The 14,588-nt window shown below is 52.7% G+C and overlaps 1 protein-coding gene across 2 annotated transcripts; it reads right to left on the reverse strand.

Annotated features, from left to right (window-relative positions):
- Positions 1-1,737: 1,737 nt before the first annotated feature.
- CPLANE2 (ciliogenesis and planar polarity effector 2) lies at positions 1,738-7,502 on the reverse strand. 2 transcript variants are annotated; one of them, XM_025402938.1, is made up of 6 exons: positions 7,095-7,502; positions 6,718-6,996; positions 3,689-3,841; positions 2,945-3,069; positions 2,560-2,696; positions 1,738-2,347 (listed from the first exon to the last, which is right to left on the reverse strand). In XM_025402938.1, exons 2-6 carry the CDS (start codon positions 6,827-6,829, stop codon positions 2,098-2,100), a joined length of 777 nt encoding a protein of 258 aa, XP_025258723.1. In that variant the 5' UTR covers positions 6,830-6,996; positions 7,095-7,502; the 3' UTR covers positions 1,738-2,097. The 2 variants fall into 2 exon arrangements, with proteins under 2 accessions (XP_025258723.1, XP_025258730.1); XM_025402945.1 differs by having other exon boundaries at positions 7,133-7,220.
- Between the last annotated feature and the right edge of the window lie 7,086 nt (positions 7,503-14,588).

Genomic DNA, 14,588 nt, shown 5'->3' on the forward strand with positions numbered 1-14,588 from the left:
CTGCCTCGCCATGCGGGGCGGCGGGGGGGATCAGGTTATGCTCCAGACAGCTTTCTGGCTTTTGGCTGAGCTGGTGCCCAAGAGGGACAGGAAGCCTCCTTTCCGGGGGTGGGGGAGTGGGGTTTATGCCCAGAGATGACCGGCTGGGATGTGGGGTAGGCGGTTCCTAAGCACAAATGCCTGTAGCTGGAGGCCCACAGTCAGGCCTGGGGCTGCCTTCTGGGCCCTACCCTCCACTCCATTGCTGCTCAGGTGAGCTAAGGTCTCCTGGAGTTAAGGACAGAGGGGAACGTGGATAGATCCACCTGGAAGCAGGGCTGAGGGCTGCAGAAGTGGGAGCCGGCCTGCAGGCTCTGAGGCTGGGGTCCCGTCCAGGGACATTCCTTCTTGGGGTGTGGGATAAGTGCAGGGCCTGAGCTCTAAGCCTTAGTCAGTGGTGAGAAGGTGCTGGAATCAGTCCTTCCTCTGGCCCAGACCCTGGAAGGGTTGACAAACGTAGGTGGCAGTACCCAGGGAGGACAGGCTGGCAGTGTGGATGGGCATGTGAGCAGTGTGCTTGGGTGCAGGCATCAGGACAGGTGAGTCTAGACCTCCTGTGTGTGCCAGCAGGCAGGCGTGGAAAGTGCTTTCGTCCTAGCGCAGGTGTGTGTGAGCACAGGTCATACTGTGTGAGTGGGGCCTGGGCAGAGCTGCAGAGTTCCAAGAGTCAGCTGGCTTTCGGGACACTCTGCTTTGAGCCAGACGCAGGCCTGGCCTCAGCCCAGGGGTTCATCTATGGGGCTGGGCAGGGGCTCATTGGAGGGGATCGTATAAAGGCCCCTTTCCCTGGGGCCTTCCCCTCATCCTCCTTAGACTACTTTCACCAGCGTCTCTGGCTTATGGGGCAGGGCCAAGACACAAGGCTGGGCCTACTCACTCCCCTCCCGGTTCCTGTCCTTGATGGCCTCCCATGGGACAGAGCTGCCTCTCAGGCCAGCTGACGCTCTGACCCCCACTGGGATGGTCCTTGATCCTGCATGGTGCTGCTTTCGGGTGCCCCTGGGCTGCCAGGACTCCTATCCTAAGCCTGGTCTGACAGCTTCATGATCAAGAAAGGCATTGCAGGCCAGGCGCGGTGGCTCGTGCCTGTAATCCCAGCACTTTGGGAGGCTGTGGCGGGCTGATTATTTGAGGTCAGGAGTTTGAGACCAGCCTGGCCAACATAGTGAGACCCCATCTCTACTAAAAATACAAAAATTAGCTGGGCATGGTGGTTGGCGACTGTAATCCCAGCTACTCGGGAGGCTGAGGTAGGAGAATCGCTTGAAACCAGGAGGTGTAGGTTGCAGTGAGCTGAGATCACACCACTGTACTCCAACCTGTGCCACAGAGCAAGACTCCGAAAAAAAAAAAAAGAAAGAAAGAAAAAGAAAGGCCCTGCAGAGCGACGGGCTTGACTCCTGGACTCACAGGTGGACTCCATGTCCCAGCCTCCCCCACAGCGCCACATGACTACATGACTGCTGGGTGCTGGTCTCTGGAATGTGGGCAGAATGAGGTGCCACCCTGGGCCTGGTCCACAGAAAGCTGGGGGCCACCTCCTGCCTGCATTCACTCCCTGGCTGCTAACTGGGTGCTGATGCCCTAGGGCAGCTGGACAGGGTCTCTGGGGCTGGGTCTCTGTAGGAGCGCCTGGAGCAGAGCCCCACGCCCACTGTCACCTCCTTCCTAGCTGAGGCCTATGCAAGAACGAACACATGGAGTACAGCACTGGGATTTCGGAGTTTATCTGTTACAACAAATGGTGTCACCTCAACCAATAAAGGCTCTTGATTGAAGTCACTTGAGAGGCACCCCTTCTTCCAGTCACCCTCCACGGGTGCTGCCAAAGGGGGAAAGGCCGTGGGAGATGTTCGAGCTCAGGGCCTTGTTCCCCAACTCCCTGGCATGAATTCTGCAAGGAAAGCGCTGCTCGGGGGCGGGCCCTCTCCGGCCACATCCTCCATATCAGGTCATGCTGGCTAGTCTTCCAGATGGGACCCATGTTCCTGCCTCAGCCTCAGGCCCTATGTCGAGACCTGAGGGTTGGGGGTGGGATCACAAGCACCCACTCGTTATTCATTCAGGAGCACTCTCTGGGGGGTTGGGAAGCAGGCCAGCTGCCACCTGGTCCTGGTGCCACAGCTGCTCAGCAAGGCCGTTGAGTACGTGGGCAACGTCAGCCAGCCCAGCCCGCCCGTCCAGCGTGCGCCCATCAGCCAGCCGCCGCCCTGGCACACTCTTCACCCGTAGCAGGGGCAGCTCCCAGGCCTGCCGAAAGGCTATGAGGTCCCGCTCAGGCACGTCTGTGTGCATGTACTGGTCAAATCTGGAGGAGGGTCAAGGAGCCTGGCTGGCTGCCTCTGCACAGCCCCCCATCAGACCCTGCCTCTCCTTCCTCCCTGGAGCCCACACCCAGGAGCTGGGGTAGCCATGCTGTACCCTCTAAGTAAAAGCCCAGGTGCTGAATTCCATGCCTGGGCAGAGGCTGGGCCCCTGACCCCCTTGCTCCGTGACTTGCTGAGGGTATCCAAAGGATACTTGGAGCCAATGACCATCCTGACGACACCAGGGGCCTCACCTGCTATGCGGGTCAGCTGTCCAGGGAGGTCTTCAAAGGAGGCACGGTCAGTGAAGGAGAAGAGGAAGAGGAAGGCATCTGTGTTCTCCATGCAAGCCTGGTGATGGAGAGGCATATAACCATATCACCTCCCATCAACTGCAGGGCCCTGAGAAGAATCAGGAATAATCCCTCCTTTCACAGATTGGGAAACTGAGGCCCAGGGCACGGAGCGGCTGGTCCTAGGACAAGCATGGGCTGGGACTCAGTCTCCAGTGCCAGCTCAGATCTCTGAGCAGTGCCTTGAGCTCACTACTACCCAACCAGCCCCTGGCAGAGCCCACCCAGGCCCACATGCCTGCTCACCGGGAGCATATGATCGAACTTTTTGAGTGCAGACTCTCCACAGTCCCAGAACTCAAAACGAAACATGACGACACGGCCACTGGCCTGCAACTTGGCTGGCCAAAATACCACGGTGGTCTGGATGCCTGAGGGGGAGCCAGGGTCAGCCATTCAGCATGGGAGAGGTGGGGGTGGAGGAATAGGGGGCCAGGAAGGAATAGGAAGCAGAGATACATCCCTGCCCTGATGGGTCCCCAGTTTGATGAGGGCAGCCCAGTCCTTGACCCAGGAGAATTCGCTGATGGGAGAAACAGAGACCAGCCCTGGAGGAGACTCTGGTATACCAGGAAGATGCAGCCCTAGCTATGGCAAAGCAGTTTCGTTTGTATGTCCAGGGAGACCCAAAGGGCCCAGGGCACTGGGAGATGTTTCACCATGGTGGAACAATCAGCATCCAGTGGTGAGAAACAAGAAAGCAAGATTAGCATTTCCTGAGCGTCTGCCTTGAGCATAGCTTGATGCTAGGCATGTTACCACCACTACCTCTGTTGGCAACCACACAACAACCCTGTGGGGTAGGTACCATTATTCCTTTGGGACCAAGGAGCCCATGTAGGCTCAGAGAGGTGAAGTGACCTTCTAAGGCTACAGAGTAAGAGGTGGAGCTGGGTATCAACCCTGGCTTGTGTGGTCCAGGGCCAGGTTCTTGCCTCCACCCCCAAGGAGGGCCTCCCAGGATGGGCAAAGGATTGAGGTCCCACTCACCGGTGGTCTCGTGGTGCACCACAGGCACCTCCAGGCCAGCCAGCTTGGCCACCAGCGCCGTCTTGCCCACACCACTCTTCCCAGACACAAAGATCTTATAGCTGGCAGTGTCGATGGACACAGGCGGCGGCAGCACTGGCCGCTCAAGCAGGCCTAGAGCAAAAAGGGAGCCAGGCAGGGTTGAAGGGTGCTGTGGTTTGAAGGTGTCCCCCAAAGTTCATGTGTTGGAAACTTAATCCCCAATGCAGCAGTGTTAGGAAGTCGGGCCTAATACAAGGTGATCGAGTGTTCTGCTTTCATAAATGGATTAATGTTGTCATTGGGGCAATGGGTTTGTTATAAAAGCCAGTTTGGGTGCCTCTTGCTGTCTTGCTGTTGCCCTTCTGCCCGTCTGCCCATGGGATGACACAGCATGAAGGCCCTTTCCAGATGCCACTGCCATGTTCTTAGACTTCCCAGCCTCCAGAACCATGAGCTAAATAAACTTCTGTTCATTATAAATTACCCAGAGGAGGCCAGGCGCAGTGACTCACACCTGTAATCCCAGCACTTTGGGAGGCCAAGGCGGGTGCATCACTTGAGGTCAGGAGTTCGAGACCAGCCTGGCCAACATGGTGAAACTCCATCTCTACAAAAAAAAATACAAAAAATTAGCTGGGTGTGGTGATGTGTGCCTATAATCCTAGCTTCTTGGGAGGCTGAGGCAGGAGAATTGCTTGAACCTGGGAGGTGAAAGTTGCTAAGCCAAGATCACACCACTGCACTCCAGCCTGGGCGACAGAGTGAAACTTTGTCTCAAAAAAATATAAATAAATAAATAACTCAGAGTGTGGTATTCTGTTATAGCAGCATAAAATGAACTAAGACGGGGGTAAATCCTGCACTTGCCCCATCAGATCCTGGGCTGGACAATCTCATTTATTTATTTTTATTTTTTTTTCTTTACCTTCTATTTTTAATAGGGATGGGGTCTCACTGTGTTGCTCAGGCCGGTCTTGAGCTCCTGGGTTCAAGCAATCCTCCCACCTTGGCATCTGAAAGTACTGGGACTACAGGCATGAGCCACCACACGCAGCCAAGGACAACCTTGTTTCTAATGGCTTCTTCAGGGCTAAGCAACCATCTGTGGTTCTTTTTTTTTTTTTTTTTTTTTGAGATATAGTTTCGCTCTTGTTGCCCAGGTTGGAGTGCAATGGCATGATCTCAGCTCACTGCAACTTCAGCCTCCTGGGTTCAAGTGATTCTCCTGTCTCAGCCTCCCGAGTAACTGGGATTACAGGCATGCGCCACCATGCCTGGCTAATTTTGTAGCCAGGGGGTTTCTCCATGTTGGTCAGGCTGATCTCAAACTCCCAACCTCAGGTGATCTGCCTGCCTCAGCCTTCCAAAGTGCTGGGATTACAGGTGTGAGACACTGTGTCCAGCCCCATCTGTGGCTCTTAATACTCAACCCAGTTTTACAGAAGTCTGGGATACAAAGAGACTGGCCTAAGTGATTATAGTCAGTCTGTTGATATTTATTTACTAGCTGCTCTCAACTAGCTGTTTCTTGTGGGGCCTGCATGACAACCACTGAATGATACATTCGGGTGCATAAACCCAGCTGTTAAAAAAAAGAAAAAAACCCAAATGTCTGTGGTTAAAGTAAAAACACAAAAATTAAAAGCCATCACTGCCATTCCTCTAAGTTATGGCTGTTTGATCCTATCTGTGGCATAGATAATATGGTCAGTGGATTCTATGATGTCCCCAGAAAATCAGCTCAACCTTCACTCAATTCTCTTCCACTCAACACAACTAAATGCAAAATAAATACAATAACAACCAACCTTCAGTGAACACCCACTGTATGCCAGACCTTGCTCAGTATGTTACAAACACACTCTTTATCAATTTCCCCAGGACCTCTATGGGATAAATACTGTGATTATCCCCATTTTACAGAAGTGGGACTTTAGGCTAGAGTTCACTTATCCCCAGTCATACAGCTAGCAGTGGTGGAGCCTGGGTCACTTACCTGGGTATGTGTAACCCCAAATACAGTGTTACCAGCCGTCATGGGATTAAAGGGACAGTGGCCATAATCGAGGGTTTTTTTTTTTTTTCTTTTGAAATGGAGTTTCGCTTTTGTCACCCAGGCTAGAATGCAATGGCTGGACCTAGGGTCACTGCAACCTCTGCCTCCTGGGTTCAAGTGATTCTCCTGCCTCAGCCTCCCGAATAGCTGGGATTATAGATGCGCACCACCATGCCCGGCTAATTTTTGTATTTTTAGTAAAGACAGGGTTTCACCATGTTGGCCAGGCTGGTCTTGAACTCCTGACCTCAGGTGATCTGCCTACCTTGGCCTCCCAAAGTGCTGGGATTACAGGCGTGAGGGTCGTATTTTGAATCTAGTGTAATTTTTTTTTAAAACAGTTGACTTATTCACAAATTTTGGTTCTAGCTATCTCACTCTCTGGTCTTAAGCTTTCTGGCACCTTGCTTCTCCTGCCCAGAACTGTACTCCACAGCTGATTCCAGGCACCTTTGCCGGCCTGTCAGCCGGGCCCTGCCTGGGTGAGTCAGTTTCACTGAACTGACTCACCCAGGCAGTTCAGTGATGGGGAACACCAGTGTCTCATCCTAGAGACAGCAGGACATGGAAGAGGCTCACCTCTATTAGGGTGTGATATTAGCCAAGTCTGTACCATGTGCTGTTGAGAGGTTAAATGGGCGTGCACTGTGTAACGAGCCCAACAGAGGGCCTGGCAGCAGCGGAGAGCTCAATCAACTGCATCTCTGGTGACAGTGGTTGCTGGCAGGGTTTCTGCTGTTTCCATGTTCCTGGCTCTGACGAGGGAATTAGCTCTAAGGAGACTTAGGGGTGGGGGGTCCCAGAGGTAGGGCTTTCAGTCCCCCAGGCTGAAGGCTGCTGAAGACTGCAGCAGGCCCTCACTGCCCTGCCTCTCTGCTCTCTTCGGAGAGCAACAGGTGACACTGGCAGGGAGAGACAAGTGGCGGGCTGGAGGAAAGGGGGAGGCACTTACCAAACACCCGCCGGCGGTTCTTGCGCAGAATGCAAGCCAGGTACTCCTTGCCCTCAGCACTTTCGTGCCAGTTTGGGACAACCACCGAACCGGGCACGGGAGGTCTGGCCATGGCTGGGCACCGCGACGGGGTAGGGAAGTGGCAGAATGCTGAGACCAGGGAGTGCGAAGGGAGGTGACCGTACCAAGCCGGGCCTATGATCCCTCTTAACTGCTGACTCTCCCGGTGGGTACCAGAAAGTGCAGTCCCTCAGTTGCCTCTCTCCTCCGCAGTGCTCCCTGGGGATAGTCATCCCATTACTGCCTAGCGAAGGTATTTACCCAGCCCCTCTCCCCTTGTCACCTCCGGGGGTCAGACATCCCTGCTTCTCATCTACCTTCTAGATCCCAACTCCCGGGGCTACCTAGCCCTCACCGTCAGCATTCCCGGCGGCGAAACAACCTAGGTGCCGAAGGCCCCTTTAAACGCCCACCCGCGCGCCCATCGCCCCAGCCCGCCAGGCCCGCTTCCGCCCCGCCTGCGTCCGGCTTCTGCCAGTGCTGGCAGCTCAGGCGCCGGTGCTCGCGGCGCATGTGCAGAGGTTGTTGCCATGGAGACGCCGGAGGCTGGATTGGGCGGGTTCCGGGCGCGTTAGTCCCTCCTACAACGTCCGCAGGCAGCGCCGCGCGACGGCGCTGGATAAGGCCTTTTCCTCTGGGTCGTGGATCCTCTTCTCTGCTACTCCATCTGATCCCGTTTTTCTTCCAAAACATCTTGAAACCCCCCCTTCTCCAGGAGCCTTCCATGCTTCTCTGTGTCTCAGTTTCCTCTTCCATAACGTGGACGTAACATGTTATTCCCTCCATAGCAGTGCTCCACGTTATGGTTGTAGCTATTATTAATATTATTGCTCTATTAATCCTGCTCGGCAGGACCTCGAGATGACTTAAACATCTCTAGCTTCACTGATGGGGACACACACCAGCTCAGAGAGGTCAAGGAACTTGGCTGAACTTTTAAAAAAGTCAGAGGCCCGCTGGATTGTATTTTTCATTCATTCATTCATTCATTCAACAAATACTGAGCACCTACTATGTGCCTGGCCCATTCTAAGGGCTGGGAATACAGTGGCCAACAAGAAGTCACTGCCCTCCTGGGGCTGACTTTTCAGCTCTGAAACTCTGAGCTCCCCTCCACCGTTCCAGCACTGGATACCAGGCCTGTTACCCAGAAGGTGGGTGCTCAGTAAATGCCCATTGGTTGGAAAGGGTACAGGTGGGTCACTACTGAGAGTTTGTCTATTACATTTAATTTTTACCATTATCCTCCCGCAATGCCTTCAAGTAGGGCAAATCACTGTTTTGAAAGGAATAATCTAGGAGTTAAGCTTTACCGAAGGCCACCGAAATGCCAGACACTGGGAGCTTCACAGAGGTCACTGGATTTAATTCTATAAACAAATCTGTATAAATAGTATTACCCTCTTGTACTGATGAAGACATTCAGAAACATAACATGACTTGTCTGAGGTCACACTGCACAGCTAGTCAGCGTGAAACCGACTCAGAACTCACAGCTGGTTTGGTGTGTGGCTCACGTCTGTAATCCCAGCACTTTGGGAAGCCAAGGCAGGCAGATTGCTTAAGCTCAGGAGTTCAAGACCAACCTGGGCAACATAGTAAGACCCTGTCTCTACAAAACAATACAAAAATTAGCCAGGCACAGTGGTGGATGCCTGTAGTCCCAGCTACTTGGAGGCTGAGATGGGAGGATTGCTTGAGCCCGGGAAATGGAGGTTGCAGTGAGCCGAGATCATGCCACTGCACTTCAGCCTGACTGACAGAGCCAGGCCCTGTCAAAAAAAAACAAAAACAAAAAACAAAAAACAAACCCACGCTTCATGCTTACCTGACTCTAAAGTACCTATCTGTTCTACCAGTTTGGGTTTTGTGTTTTTAAAACTTTGCCCCTAGCCACTAGGAGGGCTGTTCCTAGGGAAGCAGAAAGCAGCCAGAGGACTATGAACTCAGATTTTTAAGGCCCATTATGTCGTAAGAGAGGGGACAAGGATGTGTAAGGCCCATTATGTCTGAGAGGGGACGGGGATGTGTAAGACAAAGTGCTTTCTCTCAACTTGCCCACACTGTGGCTAGGCAGAAAAACAAGATGAATAAACATTTCTACAGAATTCTGCAGTTGGAATCCTTTGCCCATACTTCCGGGTCACATGGTTCCCGTTCCTACAGCTATCATCACATCTGCCCAGTCAGGGAGATTCACAGTTGTCTCCATGGGCCAGGAGTGACTCAGTGGCAGGGCTCAGATCTAAACTATCTCTGGATTTCCAGACTTCACATCCACCCCTGTCCTTGGTTCGTGGAGGGCTCAGTGAGCGTGTGAGAAGATGAAGCAACTTGGCAGAATAACATGCCCGTTAATCTGGAACCCAGAGAAGATGTAAAGTCCTCTTGGGGCCAGGTGCGATGGCTCATGCCTGTAATCCCAGCACTTTGGGAGGCTGTTTGAGACCAGCCTGGGCAACACGGCAAAACTTCATCTCTAAAAATATACAAAAAAAGGCTGGGCGCAGTGGCTCATGCCTGTAATCCCAGCACTTTGGGAGGGCGAGGTGGGCGGTCCACCTGAGTTCAGGAGTTCAAGATCAGCCTGGGCAACATGGTGAACCCTGTCTCTACTAAAAATACAAAAATTATCCGGCTGTGGTGGCAGGTGCCTGTAATCCCAGCTACTCAGGAGGCTGAGGCAGAAGAATTGCTTGAACCTGGGAGGTTGAGGTTGCAGTGAGCAGAATCACATCACTGCACTCCAGCCTGGGTAACAGAGCTGAATAAATAAACAAAATAAATTATGTATTTAGTGGAAGGCTGATCAAGGACTCAAAAGAATGCAATCTTTTGTCTCTTATCTACTTTTTTTTTTTTTTGAGACAGAGTCTGACTCTGTCACCCAGGCTGGATTGATTGGAGTGGCACAATCTCAGCTCACTGCAACCTCTGCCTCTGGGGTTCAAGCGATTCTCCTGCCTCAGCCTCCCAGGTAGGTGGGACTACAGGCACGCGCCACCTCGAATGGCTAATTTTTTTTTGTATTTTAGTAGAGACGGGGTTTCACCATGTTGGCCAGGATGGTCTCGATCTCCTGACCTCATGGTCCGCCTGCCTCGGCCTCCCAAAGTGCTGGGATTATAGGCATGAGCCACTGCACCTGGCCTTGTCTCTTATGTACTTCTAAAGTGGAAGCCCCTGCTTCAAGTTGTCCTGTCTTACCAGACCAAACCAATGTACATCTTACACATATTGATTGAGGTCTCATATCTCCCTAAAACGTATAAATGCAAACTGTATCCCTGACCACCTTGGGCATATGTCTCAGGATTTCCTGAGGCTGTGTCATGGGCGCATCCTTAACCTTGGCAAAATAAACTTTCCAAATTGACTGTGACCTGTCTCAGACATTTGGGGTTCACACATCTAACCCCAACATTCTGCATCAGGGACTGGATAGGACTGTGAGCCTGCAGATTTGACAAAACCACAAGGCAGTTCTGAAGTTGGGGTCTATATCAGTCAGCCCAGGCTGCTGTAACAAGAATACCACAGTCTGGGTACTCTAAACAACAGACATTTATTTTCTTATAGTTCTAGAGGCTGGAAGTCCAAGATCCAGGTGCCAGCAGAGTTGGTTTCTGGTGGGGCCTCTCTTCCTAGCTTGTAAATGACCTCTTCTCTGTGCTTGTACATGCCCGGTGTCTCTTCCTCTTTCATAAATAGGACATGAGTCCTACAGGATTAGGGCCCCATGCTTATGGGCTCATTTAACCTTGATTACCTTTTTCTTTTCTTTTTTGAGACAGGGTCTCACTCTGTCACCCAGGCTAGAGGGCAGTGGTGTGATCTCAGTTCACTGCAGCCTCACCCTCCTCAGGCTCAAGCAATTCTCCTGCCTCAGCCCCGAGAGGAGCTAGGACTACCGCCTGGCTAATTTTTTTTTTTTTCCCTTTTTTTGTATTTTTGTTTGTTTGAGACAAAGTCTCAATTTTGTTCCCCAGGCTGGAGTGCAATGGCGCGACCTTTGCTCACTGCAACCTCTGCCTCCCAGGTTCAAGCGATTCTCCTGCCTCAGCCTCCCGAGTAGTTGGGATTACAGGCGCCTGCCACCACGCCCGGCTAATTTTTGTATTTTTAGTAGAGACAGGTTTCACCATGTTGGCCAGGCTGGTCTTGAACTCCTAACCTCAGGTGATCCACCTGCCTCAGCCTCCCAAAGTGCTGGGATTACAGGCGTAAGCCACTGCGCCTGGCCTTTTTTTTGGCATTTTTTTTAGAGAGAAGGTTTTGCCATGTTGCCCAGGCTGGTCTCAAACTCCTGGCCTCAAGTGATCTGCCTGCCTTGGCCTCCCAAAGTGCTGGGATTACAGGCATCAGCCACTGCGCCCAGCCTTAATTACCTCTTTAAAGAAACTATTTCCAAATATAGTCACATTGGGGGCTAAGGCTTCAATGTATGGATCTGGGTGGAGGGGGGCACAATTCAGTCCATAACAGGGTGCCCAGACCTCACGTAAACACTGCTGCTGGGCACAGGAGGCCAGCCGACTGTTGGGGCCTGAAAGTGACATGGTTAGAACTGCGTTTCAGAAGGACGCTTGTGGACCGTGTTGGTCTATGAGTTCTGCTCTCCTGCGCCCCTCTGACCACTGAACTATGTGTCCGCCTAAGCCAGCTGCTTCTCCTTTCAGGGCCTTAAGCAAAGCACGTAGAACATCTCCCTAAGGACCCTTCTAGTCTAGAGCCCTCTGAATTTTTTTTTTTTTTTTTTTTTTTGAGACAGAGTCTTGCTCTGTCGCCAGGCTGGAGTGCCACTGGCTCACTGCAACCTCCACCTCCTGGGTTCAAGCGATTCTCCTGCCTCAGCCTCCCAAGTAGCTGGGACTACAGGCGCATGCCACCACGCCTGGCTAATTTTTGTATTTTTAGTAGAGACGAGGTTTCACCATGTTGGCCAGGATGGTCTCAATCTCCTGACCTCGTGATCTGCCCGCCTCGGCCTCCAAAAGTGCTGGAATTACAGGTGTGAGCTACTGTGCCTGGCCTAGAGCCCTCTGATTAATCCACTCATTTCTTCTTGGTTTGGTCTCCCCACAAATATTAAACATCTCTTGGACAAGGTCCCCACGAGACCTTAAGAGGACTCCACAAGGCAAGGACACAGTCACCAACTTGACAGAGTGGATAGGAGGCCCAGGTGGGTAGACACACAGGCTGAGCTGGGGTGAGAATGAGGCATGGAGAGCCCTGCTTGAGGATCCTGGGTGGGTGGGGGGTGGGAGGTCAGCTAGGACACCAGGCTTAAAATCCTCTCAGCACCTAGAATAACGCCCACCCCTCCCTCAGCATGGCCTAGCACCAGGAATGCTCCACTCACACCTGGAATGCTTGCTCTGCCTCCTAGCAGTCCTTCCGCCAGGCTTACTGGGCTTCAGGCCATTCTCCAAGCAGAAGCCACAGCCAGTTAATTAAGTCAGGTCAGGGCACCAACCTTGCCGCCAAGCTCAGTGGTCAATTCTCCGTCCTCAGATCACCGGTCCCCGGGATGATTCCCAGGTGACTGGATGGATGGTGGTGCCCCTAACTGTGGAGGAAGCACGGAGGAAGCGTACAGGGACAGAGGAGGAGCCCCTGGGGAGTGAGGGAGGGCGGGGGGCTGCCCAGAGAGGACACACAGCAGATGTTGGAACGTAAAACGCAGGTGAGCAGCCCGAGCAGAGCTGGACATTACCAACGGCGGAGGGACCAAGCTTGAAGCAATGGGTGTAGACGGATGAGAGGTCTGGATGCTGTGGACAGACAGCAGGGCCTTGAGCAATGACAACCACGAGCTCAGACCCGGGAGAGGCAGAGGAACCAGAAACCCCCTCCTCCAACCCACCCTGAGGCTCATGTTGCAGGGAGGCTTGCCCAAATCCCAGGGAAGCATGGCTGGGGAGGGATGCTACTCCTTGGACGCCATCTCTTGTGGGCCTTCTGCTGCAGAGAGTACTCTGCTCTGTGCCCCTGCCGTGGCCTCAGCCGTGCGGTCCTGTGTTCTCTTCCCACTATGGATTCCGCTTGGGAGCTCCTTTCCCATTACATCTGAGGGGATGACCTCTGGTCATCAAGTCCACATGGGTCACCCTCCATTGTCCTCAGCCCTGACCAGTGGCTGCTGAGGCTTATAGGTTTATCGAGATCCTGCATTACTGACTGCCAGAATCAAGGCCTAGACCCCACCCATCTGGGATGCCCCAGATAGGCTCTATCCTCATCTGCCCCCCTGCCACAGGTCAGCAGGATGAGGCCAAGTGCCATGATCTGAACGTCCCGCCAGATTCACATGTTGAAGTTTAATCACCACAGTGACAGTATTAACAGGTGGGGCCTTTGGGGAATTATTAAGTCGTGAGGGCAGAGCCCTCATGATGGGATTAGCGACGTTATGGAAAGGCTTGAGGGGCCAGTTTGTCCCATCCACTGTGTGAGGACACAGCCTTCGCGATGGAGCAGCAACAAGGCAACATCTTGGAAGTGGAGACTGGGCCCTCACCAGACACCAAGCTGGAATGGTGCCTTGAGCTTGGACTTCTAAGCCTCCAGAAATGTGGGAAATACATTTCTGTTGCTTATAAATCACTGTCTGTGGTATATAGCAGCACAAAGCAACTAAGACACCAAAGCAAAGAGAAGGCTAACTTCTTGGCTTCTGGCTTCCCGAACAACTGTCCTGGCCCTGGGTGGCTGCACTGGTTGCAGATGGTTCTACTGACTCCATCCCCTTTGGTATCTTTTTAGTATGATACCTGGATTGTCTTTTGACCTTAGAAGCTCAGGATTTGTCATTTTTGTTTAGCCCATGGGACACCTCCCTGGTTTGTGATTAGGCTGTAAGCTCCTTCATGGGTGGGCCTCTTTTGTGTCTTCTGTGTGTCTCAGTGCCTCGGGGGTCACAGATGCTCAGGGAATGCTTGCTGAAAGTGAATAGTCTCCCAGTCAGTTCCAGGCTTTCTGGGCCTTGTCAACGGGCCACAGCCCATGTTGTCGGGCAGGAGCATCCTCCCTCTCCCCAGGCTTCTGCTAGAAAGGAGCCCTCCTTCTCTTCCTTGCAGTAGGTGGGCAGACAGGCTCCCTGGTGGGTGCAGAACACACTCTGCTAGGACTTTTCGGCATTTACTTAAGACATGAACTTGGCTTTGTGCATGCCAACAGGTTCTGGACCCAGAGCCCAGCCCATGAGGAACACTAATTTTCCCACGGTTGAGGGCTGGGGCAGGGAAGGCAGGTAGGCCAGCCGGGAGATGGTAGTTGAAACAAGGCAGAGGCCAGGGAGGGGTGCCCCCCAGGCTTAACTGACAGAGGGAGGGGAGAAATGGGCAAGCGTTTTCTTCTTCCTGCCCATCTGCTTTCCTTCTCAAGACTGCCTCCGACATATCACCCAAGCACACTTGAAGCCTTTCACAGGGTGCCCTCAGGTGGCCTTTTGGGGAATCACACCCATCCAATGGATTAACGATTCTTGGCTGGTTCCCGCTAAATTGCTAACCTGTGAGGCTGGCTGCCATCATTGCCATTTTACTGATAAAATTGAGGCTCAATGAGGCAGGATGACTTGCTCCAGCTCAAAGTGACAGTCGGCTCTTGAACCTAGGTCTGTCCTGTCGTACCGCCTCTAAGTCCCTTCTGAGTCCACAGAACTATGTCTCATGGTTTCCTTTGTTCCAATCTTGATCTGATGCATAAATCATCTCTGTCATTTCTTCCCATGCAGGTAGTCAGACCCTGTTTGAACACTTACAGCCGTGGACAAATCATCACCTCACACAGCATCCACTGACATG

The sequence above is a fragment of the Theropithecus gelada genome, chromosome 1 (assembly GCF_003255815.1).
Source record: "Theropithecus gelada isolate Dixy chromosome 1, Tgel_1.0, whole genome shotgun sequence".
NCBI lineage: Eukaryota > Metazoa > Chordata > Mammalia > Primates > Cercopithecidae > Theropithecus > Theropithecus gelada.

Bases quoted from the DNA above. Each gene is read 5' to 3' on its own strand.
- CPLANE2 (XM_025402938.1), bottom strand. From the start codon at position 6,829: ATGGCCAGACCTCCCGTGCCCGGTTCGGTGGTTGTCCCAAACTGGCAC. The intron at 3,842-6,717 runs GTAAGTGCCTCC...TTTTTGCTCTAG, and splicing joins GAACCGCCGGCGGGTGTTTG to GCCTGCTTGAGCGGCCAGTG. The intron at 2,697-2,944 runs GTGAGCAGGCAT...CTCCATCACCAG, and splicing joins AGTTCGATCATATGCTCCCG to GCTTGCATGGAGAACACAGA.